Source organism: Rhea pennata, chromosome 14 (assembly GCF_028389875.1).
Source record: "Rhea pennata isolate bPtePen1 chromosome 14, bPtePen1.pri, whole genome shotgun sequence".
NCBI classification, from domain to species: domain Eukaryota; kingdom Metazoa; phylum Chordata; class Aves; order Rheiformes; family Rheidae; genus Rhea; species Rhea pennata.
This window is the reverse complement of record NC_084676.1, coordinates 5,915,935-5,927,973: the sequence shown is the minus strand read 5'-3', so window position 1 is coordinate 5,927,973 and position 12,039 is coordinate 5,915,935. Positions and strand designations below refer to the sequence as shown.

The 12,039-nt window shown below is 37.6% G+C and overlaps 1 protein-coding gene across 1 annotated transcript in view; it reads left to right on the top strand.

Annotated features, from left to right (window-relative positions):
- TENM2 (teneurin transmembrane protein 2) overlaps window positions 1-12,039 on the top strand; it is a 592,828-nt gene that overhangs the window by 361,281 nt on the left and 219,508 nt on the right. The window contains exon 4 of the mRNA XM_062587647.1: window positions 1,688-1,897. Coding sequence (XP_062443631.1) covers window positions 1,688-1,897 — 210 coding nt within the window. The remainder of the gene's footprint in view (window positions 1-1,687; window positions 1,898-12,039) is intronic.

Genomic DNA, 12,039 nt, shown 5'->3' with positions numbered 1-12,039 from the left:
GTTGAAATGAATCTGTCTGATGAGTCAGGAGGGAAATTCTGCCCTAGAACACCAGTCTAGAATGAAATGAAAGAACATGAAATCATAGGGTTTCCAACCCATATTCAAGTATAGCCCAACTCCACAAATTTGAGATTGCCCCATGAGTGGTGTTCAGTGGTGTAAATGTAGGCATTTACTTACAAGCTACTTGGGCGTATATACAAGTTATAGAGCCTTTTGAGGAGTCTGCAGGACTTTGCAAGAAAGCTATAATTATATTAATATTTTTTCCCATTATAGCCAGAAAAGAAAAAAAAATCAAAATCAGTCTACTAAGTTTTTTTAGGTATATTGTTTCTAGTCCTGCTAGCTTTGAAATCAGTAGTTACACTTCCGTTGACTTAGTGGTGTCAGACCCATTACATGCATCCATTTACACATCTCCGCTTTAAAGTGTACTTCATAGTTGCATGAGGAGGGAAAAAAGAGAACTTAAAATTATGAGAAAGTAGGGAGTGTAAAATACACATCTCGTACAGCTATATTCTAAAGAGCTTCCTAAGTAAGTAACCACGTCACTTTAGTCAAATGAGAGATTTTAGAGAATAAAGGGAAAAAATTAGGATATCAGATATACACTATTTTAATGGTGCAGCATTTGTGTTAGTTCGTTTCTGAAAATACTGCCTCTGGGAAGGCTACTGAAGAGGGAGAAAATAATGGGACGGTAAACAGAAATAGGTTCTGAAGATCTTTCAGAATGATATATTCAAAACTTGCTAGAGTGGCAGATGAGTGGTTAAGTTCTGTTGCATGGGAGAAGTACTTTACTGTCCTGTCTGGTTGGGGAGTGGGTTGGTTATGCTGAGGAGGTTGGATGGAATTTGCAAGAATGAGCAACTGCAATAAGAGAAAAGGTGTTTGTTGTAGCCACTGCGCTCTCTCTGAGTCTCACATCAGGCGTGCTAACAGTGCCAGTTAAAACAGTGGGAATGTTCCCAGTGTTCTGATCCAAAACCTGCTGAAATTGATGGCAAAATTTCCACTAAGCTAATAAGCTAAACATTTTATTGGGTTGAAGTGATTGATATAAATGACAGAATGCAAGCAATGTAAATATTCATTGAGTAAAGCTTTAGGCCTACACTTAGGTGTAAGTACTACAGAATTTCCCTGTAAAAAATATCAGGAGGAGAACATTATTTTAAGAGATGGTTACATATGTGCTTTAATTCTATATTACATTAATTTTATAGAACTAATACTAATGACTGTAGAAAGAACCACGAAAAAAATTCTGATGAAATAGTGTGGAGGATGTGCTTGGATTTTGCAGGATCTGTGAATTAGGCTTGGGGCCTTTCAGCATTTGGCTGTTGTGTATTTGTCAGTATACGAAGAGAACTGACCACCTCTTATCCAGCGGTGTTCAGTTATTTGCATTCACCAGTGAATCTGTTCGCCTGATGAGTTACAAGCTGATGCTGTGGAGACATTTCTGGAATGACTTCACAACATTGCTGCTCACAATGCCTTGAATATGATACAAAGGGGCAAGTTAGTACCAGCAGAGAGATTTTTTGACTGTGCTCAGCAGTAATCATTTGTAACGATGGACAGTTACAGTGTAATTACTTGTCTGTTGGGTTTTTTTCTTTTCATTACATTCATTGCTGATCTTTGATCCCTGTGTCCTCTTTCCCAGGTCGTCCCATTCCACCTACATCCTCGTCTAGCCTTCTTCCATCTGCTCAGCTGCCCAGTTCTCATAATCCTCCACCAGTTAGCTGCCAGATGCCATTGCTAGACAGCAATACGTCCCATCAAATCATGGACACCAATCCTGATGAGGAGTTCTCTCCTAATTCATACCTGCTAAGAGCATGCTCAGGGCCACAGCAGGCTTCCAGCAGTGGTAAGAAAATTGCAAACATACAGATGTTTCTTTGTGACGTGTTTATGCCATTTTTTTACATTTCTTGCAAATGTGCGTTTTCATCACTACAAAATCAAGACTATATATAGAAGTGAGGCAAACAAATTTTGGACTTTTATTTCATTGAAGCTTTTTTTGAAAATACTGTGGGTTCTTTTGTTGTTGTTCATTTTACTATAGAGATCTGTTTCAATTTCAGGCCTGTTTTCAGTAGAGTAAAAGTTATAATTGAATACTTGTCATCAGAGGGATTTAATTTTCAAAGTTCGTTTCCTGCTTGTGGATGCCTCTAGTAGAGGAGAAGTGTATACACAGTGGTACTGTTTTGTTTTGCACAGGTTAATCCAGTATCTGAGGTAGGCAATGAGGTTCTGTATCTGAAAACGTGTGTTGCTTTTGTTATTCTGTGTCTGTTCTTGTTTTAGAATCTGTATGATTCTATACTCCCAATGTCACACTTACCTAAGATATTGATATTTTCCACAGATTAATCCTTGTCATTCAGGCCACAGCTTTATAAACATTTGAAGCTCTGCTTATCAGCTGTATCCACTGTAGTACGCGGTTCTTTTTCTAAATACAAAAGTCGTCTTTCCATTTTGACAGCCAAAAATTGAGGAATTGAGACACAAACTATTTTGAACATTAACAGATGCTTATGTTCAAAAGTATAAGCAAAAAAATTAGAAAATAAGATATAGTAGCCTTCTTTGTTTTCATCTATTTTTTTTGCTTATATTTTTGAATATAAACATCTGTTGTGCAGTTCCTGACTATTGGTTGGAAACTACAAGTTTATATTTCGTAAAAGGGCGAAAGTTCCATATAAAGCTGTACTTGGCTCTTGCAGTTCATTTTAATAGCGCTATTCTCAACATATAGTTGTGGTTAATGTATGTTTAGGATCCTCATTTAATAACATTTTGTCCTTGAAAACTTCCCAAGATAAACAAGCTGATTTGGTAATATGATATATACCAGTAGGATTGTAGGGCATGGTCTACAGCTATTATATGATAGGAAAATAGAATATGTAGTTACCTGTCTGCTTAAGGTCGCTCTTTCCTGTAACAGATCTGAATGATGTTGGAGGATACTATGTGGTGCGAGAATTTTGGCCTCTGTGGATGCATATAGAGCATTTAAATGATGGCCAGGGGTGCACGGTGGAAGGATGAGAGGCAATGGGCATGAGCTGAAAGATAAGAGATTCAGACCTGATCTAAGGAAAAACTTTTCCCTTGTGAGGACAGTCAAGCATTGGAATAGAACAGGCTGCCCAGAGAGGTTATGCAGCCTTTGTCCTTAGAGATTTTCAAGACTAGATTGGATAAAGTTCTGAGCAACCTCGTCTGACCTCAGAACTGGCCCTGCTCCGTGGGAGGTTGGACTAGGGACTTCCCAAGCTTCCTTCCAACCTCAATTACCCTTTAACCATATGATCCCTTTGCTCTATGAGGTACATTAAAATTTAGACAGGTTATGAGACATCTTCAACAGACACGCACAAGGTACTAATTATTCAGAGTCTGAGCATGTTTTCTAGGTGCTTGAGGTTTGAGGGCGGAAAATGTGATGCCAATTTTGTTTGGCTGGGTTTTTTTTTTTTTTTTTTTGATAGTGATTCTGGGTGATGTGGGGACTAACCTGCAGCCCTCAAATCCGTTCATCTGTGATGGAACTCATCAACTTGATAGAAACCATAGAAGCAGGGGAAAAAAAAGTGGATACCTAAATAACATGTTCCATCTTTGATCAGTCAGTATAGCTTCTGTGAAGCTTCTATAATCCTGCCATAGAAACCTTTAAGAGTTCTTTGCAGAGGCCACCCATTTGTGAATATGGGTGATCTGGTGGTTGAAGTTTTCTGAGAGGTTCAAAAACCTCTCAGCAAAATCTATCACTAAATGCTTTAAAAGAAACTGAGCTATGTCATAGGGGAAGAGGGAAAGTTCTTGCATAAAAAGTAGTTATCTGAAAGACAGGACACAAATGCTGAGAGTAAATGGTTGGCGCTCTCAGAGAAAGGAGCTCCTCAGTGAAGCTTCATGGGCCATGAAGACACCTGGAGAAGATGGTGAGCAGGAAAGTACAAAAGTTAGCTGAGGGTAGGGTGTTAATAACAAGGTCAGACTATGAAACATCGCAAAAAGACCTTACGCAATAAAGTAACAGAGCAATAAAATGTCAGAAGTAATTCAGAGCAGAGAAATGTAGTGATACTCATGGAAAAAGCAGTTCCAGATGACAGGTTAATGATGGGCCATTACCAAAGAGAAGTGAGTTCTTGGGGATATGCAAGTTTCAATTCAGTGCTCAGCTGCAGGCAAATGTCAACAGTTTAGGAAAGGAATAAAGAACAAAACAGAGAACGCTGGCTGAAGGATGTAATGAATCAAACAGTTTACAAGGGTTCAAGAGGAAACCAGACAAGTAATTGGAAGAGAGATACAATGAGGGTTGCTAAATAGAAATAAATCAAGGTCAGGAAATGTGAAGCAAAAATAGTCAGAGATTTGGAGGCTGCTTCAGTACTGGGTACATGAGGAGTATGGCTTCTGCTGGAGTGTGAGTGTGAACCAGTATGGCTTTTCTTTTGTAATCAAATGAAGAAAGTGGCAATAAAAGAACATCTACAAATGTGATGGGAGAGCTCTTTATATCCCATTTTAAATAAGTCATTGCTTGCTTTATATCCTCAATAGCTTTGGATTTTATGTTTTTTACAGACTGTGGAGTAATACAAGGTACCTTTTCGGCATGCTTAGGTATGTTTTGAATTGATTTTTAGTAGTTGCTTTGTTCATTCTCTAATTTACCATATGTTTTCCCAAGAATATTCCATTTCCTTCTTTAATAAACCCTCATGCAGTATATATTGACTCACTTCCAATTTCCAAGGTATAGGAAACACCTGTATTCTTTCTATCTATTTTTGACCACAAAAACACTTGGGATGGTTTGATCAACACTGAGAATGTTTTATAGCATGAGCTTTTCAGGACTTAATACTTCCTTAGAAATTAAATAAATGTTTTCTATCTATCTTGCTTTTTTTCTGCAGATTTTGCAATATTTCTTTTAGAGAGTTCACAGAAAATACCAGAGATAGTGACATATACTTTAAATGGGAAACAGTAACCTCTCTTTGTGGTTCATCCTTCTACTTGGAAGATTTTCAGAGTAGCTTGTACCAACTACATGATACAGAAAAGTAGATCATGTTTTTTTTTTTTTTTTTTTTTTTTTGTTTATTTTTAGTGTCTATGGAAACTAGTGCCTAGAAACATTAATCCGGACATTTGGGAGACAGTGTATAGGTTTAAATATTTTGTTTGAATTGGGGTTTGGGTTAAAAAAGGTTTTGAATATACTTAAGGCTTAGATCCCATATATTATTGATACATAAAGATAGTATGCCAGATACCGATTATTAATAATTATTTCCTGACACTTTCTTGGTTTTTCTTTTAGACATTTCTATTGTATAAAGTACATGCTGAAGATGAAATGTTTACAGATGTCTTAAACAGATAGCATTATTTAATAAGTGTCCTCCTGTATGGTTGATTGTACAGTTCAGCCCCCACAATTACAGGATAACTCCTCAACAAGTTTAAAATGAATCTTTTGCGGTATGAGGTGGTAGCCATCCACATGTACTGCCCTGTGCCCTTCACAATAGCCATTCTTGATATATCTGGAAAACTCATTTGCCTAAAAAAATTACCTAATCAAATCTGCCATCAAATGAGCAATCTATTGTTGATATTATGAAGGCCTTTAATCTACAATAAATCTTTGTTAGAACTCATCAGAGCTTCCAGTTTGAGAGAAATGTGATTATAGCACTCTTAAAATGACATTACATCATTGGGGTGATTGGTTTATCATTTGGAGAAGCGACATCAATCATAACTAGCATAACCACACAGTAAATGAATTCAACCTTTCTGCTGCAGAACAATGACACAATAATTGCTCAAAATCAGACTTAAAATGAAATCAGAAAATGCACTTTCTTAAAATATGATGTTAACCTAATGGAATATGTTATTAAAAATCGTATTTGAGGAAATTCTATATAATTAAAAATATGTGAAAATGTATTCTTTTTCGTGTCTCATTAAAACTTGATTTCAGTTGCAGAATCATTTTATATGCAACAGAGATTTTGCTGTTTTTAATTGAACTCCCATCACTTAAATTTCTCTGCTTGTATTTCTTAATATAATATGCAGCACAATTATTTGTGATGAAGGACAAGAGGTTTTTGAAATCTGGTGCACCTGCTGATAATGTTTTGAAAAAAGCACAAATATTATAGAAGGAAATGAGACTTTTTACATGTGAAAACTTAGTGGAGAGATTTTTTTTCCCCCACTCTCTTTAAAAGAAGGTCAGTTCCTGTCACACCATTTTCTAGGATGGTTTCTTACAGCTAAAAGTAAGAATAGATTTGTTTCTTCTTCTTGTGTACATTGTATATATATTTTTTCTGATACTGCATGGCAACTCATCTTGTTGGTGTATCATTTTAATGATTTCAACCATAATGCACTAGAACAGGCTGGTTTACATAGATACATAGATAAACACTTAAAGATAAGGGGTTTTGTTGCTGATAGCTTTCCCTTTCCTTTCTTGTATAGGGTTTACTGTTAGTTAAACAAATTTTGGAATCCCAACAGAAAAAACATTTTTTTTTTCAGTTGAACACTTCAGATATAACTACTTGCACAGTAATTTTTGATATAATGGATCCATAACTGGATACATTCATCATCTTCAGCCATTTTAACAATGAGAAAACAGATGCTGAATGAGTTTGTGGGTATTTTGAACTTGGGAATAGGATGACCTAGGTGCATCACTAAACTAGGAATATGCATGAGATGTTTTCTTGATTCTCAAGGAATTAGTAAAGTTTAAATGAAAGAAGGATCGTGCCCAAATTTTCAGTATTAACATGTCTTTTTGGCTCAGAGACAGTAAGATAAAAACATTTGGCTCATTGTAACTATTTGCCCGCAGAGTATCCTGGACCCTGCTTAGAAGATAGATCTTGATTTGATTTTTCACAAGTGATTATTGGCAGCAGGGGGAGGGGAATGGAGAAGCAGGTTGGCTTAAGTAGAATGGATTGCTATTATTTAGTGTTGTCTGTGATTTAAACTTGGGATAAAATACAACTGACTTATGTTTGTATGGCTCCCAATTCTATGATCCCAGCTAGTAATAATTTATTACGTAAAATTACAATATTATTTCTATTCAATACAAATATCTAGATAGAATGATCTGTGTTCAACAGGTACTACCTATCTGTAGGATTTGGTAATTATTAATGTGTAACTTAATTCACACCAACTGTTACTTTGTAGTTTAATCCAGTAGCTAAAAACCTTTTTTTCTGAAGGAAACCAGAACTTAATCATTAGTATACCAGAGCTGGGGGTCTTACTTGAGAGTGGGAGTGGTTGGAAGTCCATGTTTTATAACCCTGCAGCATCAAAGAAGCAGATAGTTCTAGTTTCTAGTGTGTAATTTAAATAAATTCATAGAAGTCATCTTTAGGAAACAAATGAATCCTACAGAAAACTAGGGAGATGCCTAGTGATGTCATCTGGAGTATCAGAAGACTCTCCCAGTAGCACAGAGAGCTGAGGACAGGGGAGAGGAAGAGGAAGATGCCATGGCTGGATGAGGACTGCGATGCCATTTCTATCACAGCAGCCTGACTGACGGGCCGCAGGCAGGTGCAGGCGCTGCGAGGCCGTGGAGCGCATCGCAGAGACCCAGCTGGCGTGGGCACCAGCCGGAGCGGGGGTCAGGTGGGCGAGGGCCAGAATGTAAGCCATAGTAAAGAGCACCGGCATATAAAGGCTGCAGGTGAATGACTGGGCTGCAGCTGCCCCGAGGTGAAGCTCCCCACGTGCGCCTGGGGAAGCGACTGCACGCAGCATGACAAGGTCCCCGACCTGATGGAGAGCGGTGTGAGCTGGGAGCAGGTACAGGCAGCAGCGTGAGGCACAGCAGCATCTCCTTTTGATGGTTCAGTATCACCCCCTGCTGCACGGAGAAAGGCCAGCTTCCAAGACAGCAAAATAAGTAGCAACAAAAAAATCTAGAATCCTTAACACACTTCTTTTTCTTTGGCTTACTTAAGACACTAAATGATAGTTCAGAAGGTAGCACTTCCATCCTTTTGCCAAAAGGACGTGGATTTAAACTATAGCTAAGAAACCTAGGTGTGCTTAACTATCCCAGCACAATACCAGTGGCTGCAGGATGCTGGAGGAACTGTTCTACAGTGAAGTAGGCTCAGTACTGACAGCATCGAAAATTTTGACAGGAACCTCGTAAAACTCAACAAAGGGAAATGCAAAACTCTGCACCTGGGGAGGACTGGACACGGTCCTGGGCACCCTGCTCTAGTTGGCCCTGCTTGAGCAAGGGGATTGGCCTAGACAATCGCTAGAGGTGCCTTCCATCTTCAGCCACCCTGTGTGATTCCCTGACACTGTACAGAGAAGAATGCAGTGGCCAGGCTTTTCTAAAGACAAGTAAAAATATTTTTCTTTTTAGAACAAACCTTGTACCTTGAACAGTTTGGCTCAATCCAGTACGTGCTCTGTGTTGACATCCACCTTAACAATTTGAGTAGTCAGTATGTTTTAGGGGTGGGAGAGGCCTGCAGCTTGTATATGGCATGAGGTTGCCATTTTTGCAGAGCTTAGTTCTGTGGTTGTTCCTTGTGTAGCCCCAACTAGAAGGTCTAGGTGCCTCTTTCTGTTCTACACTCTGCACCGTGCTTTTCTAGCTTCCCAGTAATGACTGTTAAAATGGTGAGATATAATTCCACTCATATTCAGATGATTTACTTGTGATGACTTGGTAACAAGTTTACGGGCATTCTTGTGCAATCCTCAAAGTACAGTGCCATCAAACTTTCCTTGTCATGTACCACCTTTGCAGGTATTTGCATTGCTATGGCAGAAGGAGTTGCAGATTGATCATCTTAATTTCTATTTCCAAATGAAAGGGAAATTGTGTTTCATTTTGTTTATTATTATTGAGCATTTCAGTGTGATAGGCTTTTTTTTCCAGCTTGGCCTCCATGGCTGCTGTGTGCTCCCCTGGAAGAAAAAGAAAGAAAAGCTACTTTTAATGTAGTTAATGTGGGGGAAAAAAAAAAAAAAAACAGTGTTTCTTGAAGACTTCACTTCAGATGAAGTCAGGGGGGTAATGTCCCGTATACGTTTATCTTTTATAGTATCACAGAGTGGTTGAGGTTGGAAGGGGCCTCTGGAGGTCATCTAGCCCAACCTCCCTGCTCAAGCAGGGTCACCTAGAGCATGTTAAGATAAGATTGAATAGATATAAGATACATCAGATTGAATAGAAACTAAAACCTATTACTTGTTTTTTTTCCAGTGGTTATACTTTGAAGACTGGCTCCTATCTTCTAGGTTTTAAGTAGTAGTGTCTTTCAATACATAATGTTTTGAAGTGTTTAGCAGCAAGAAGTAAGGTCTTCAAAATTTTTAGTAATTATTTTCAATAGATTTTTCATTTTTGAATAATTTCTTTTTTTTATACAATTTGGTTTTAATACTTAAATTCTGGATGTGTCTAATGGAGTCTCACATTCTAATTCCCCTGCTGCATTTCTTAAGCACCAGGAAGTTTTAAATTTAGAGCTTTGATGGGGCAGGGTTTAGAAATGGAGGAACATATGAACTATGTTTTTGCACTGAAACTGGAAAGTGTACCTTTTCTTAAGTATTAGCTCCATGCTGCTGCCACTATTACTGATACTACTGCTCTGCTAATCGGTGTAGCATGTTTGACAATGCCAGCAGATGTCTGAATTTCAGACAGAAGACTTGATTCTTGATATCACATATTGCAGAAACATTGTGTTTATTAATTTATGAATTCATAATCCTAACAGGCAAACAAATCTCAAACAGAAAATGTTATGGTAATGAAAAATGGTAATGCATTACAAAAAGCTATAGAATAGAGAACAGATTCCGATACTGTTGTTTCTAAATTTTCCTTAAGACCATCATGGTTTTGAGAGCTGTGGTTTTAAGACCTACACAGATTTTCTAGATTTTCTTAGCTATTTTTACATCATTTTTTAGTTTAATGCTTGTAAATGTGCTAATATAAATGTGCAATAGAAACAGCATAGTGAAGCAGCTGCAGTGCTGGCTTCCCAAAGTTCAGTTCCCCTCACATACTACTTTACTGTCTTCTGATACCTATCCTAATGGTTGGGAGACAATTGAGTTAGTACTACCAGTCTGTCCTTGGCTTTTCTCATTACGGATGTTCATTTTGTCCCCTACCAGCTAGTTTGAGACCACCAATTAATGTCACTCATTCGAAATTTGCATTAAACACTAGATATTGCTGCCTCATGCCACTGTGGCAAGTGGATGTGCAAACGGATGTTTAGACTTGGTGCTTCGCTTCAGAACTGAAAGGCCTTGAGGATATTACAGTTATAGGAAGAATAACTCAATTTTTTTCATATGCTGCTGTTTGTGTTCAGATGGGGCACTTTTTCTTTTGTGTAGAGAAAAGACTAAAATATCCTTCTTGGTAATCCTCTCTGCTGTAAGTGGTATTGTATTGGAAAGAATTTCTCAGGCTTTCTGATAATTCTGTCTGTCTTTTGATACAGACTTTTTGTCTTCTGAACTCTATTGCTTTTCTCGTTATCAGTGACATAGTCGTAGCAACTTCTGCAGAGTATATTGCAGATGTTTATATGGAAAGGCAGCATTAAGGAAGCATTTCACATCTCTAACCGTCACCAGCTCAACTTAGTGTCTGATTTGGAGTGAGGAATCAAGCACACATAAGCAACCTGCACTTCACAGACCACAAAACTGAAGACTGCAAATTTAGGATATGATTTTTCTGGCAGAGTTCTCTGCAGTATTTATACACACAAAGTTCTGGATCTTTTTTGTTTTTGTTTGTTTTTGTTTGCTTTAAAAATAGAAGCTGAATCAATTCATTCCTTCTCGCTACAAAGCCCATATAACTGCTGCTACAAACATTTACGGGCAAGGCGACCCTTCGTCTGAGTCAGTTAATATCCCATCTTACGGATTTCCTGATTTTGATAAGTCAAAGCCGTATGCTTCCATTTTATTTAAATGATATATTGTGAAGAGGTTTTGTTAAAACTACATTCATGCATAATTCATCTAGCATTGAATCATTAGCTGTGTTTATAGAATTGCTTGAATAGATTTGTTGTTTTACAACACTTGTTTCTAATGTGCTTATTAGTATCAGCATCATATAATGGAAATATGCTGTAAATGTGTGTCATCATATATAATATATTGATCAGTTATCAACATCTGGAAACTGTGAGCTTATATAGTAGAGCATGATTCAACTAATAGAGATTGGGATTTTTTTTTCTGTTTTGAGGATTTTCAAGCTAATTTTAAAGGCTACACATGATGGAGAGCTCATCACATCCATGGAGAAACTGCTCAGTGATTATTCATTATTCTTAAGTCTGAATGGAAAAAATAATAATAATATTGACTTTTTGCCTGAAGGTCTCCTAAGTGTATCTGTTATTTCCCTCCTCCTTAAACAGGAAGAAATCTAAACTCTTTGCAATTTACTCTGAATGCTTTTCCCTTCTGTTTGCCTCTCGGTATGTTTAAACTAAAAAGGTTTGCAGATATAGCCTTATTGATAAACTCTTCTACTGAAAATACAGTTTACACAAGCAAAATATGCTGTCCTATTAATTCCTAGTCCAGTTCATCAAATAGATTAAACCGTAGTGGAAGTAGGACTCCTTTGCTTCCATCACTCATCTTCTGGCATACCTTTGAAGATTAAGATTTTGACTTTCTTAGAATCTCTGCTTTAACAGCAACATATTAACTCTGTGCGAAACCACTGTTACAGCAGTGCTCTAAAATGAGTATATGGTTCCTCTGCTAAGCACCTGCTGCATTCTGATGTAGATTTATGAATGCCTTCTGTGAGAGGGAGCGTGGTGGAGGTGTACAGCATGTACTGGTGCTCAGTAAATGTTCAGAGACTTGGATGTTGTCAGGTGCATCCAGAGC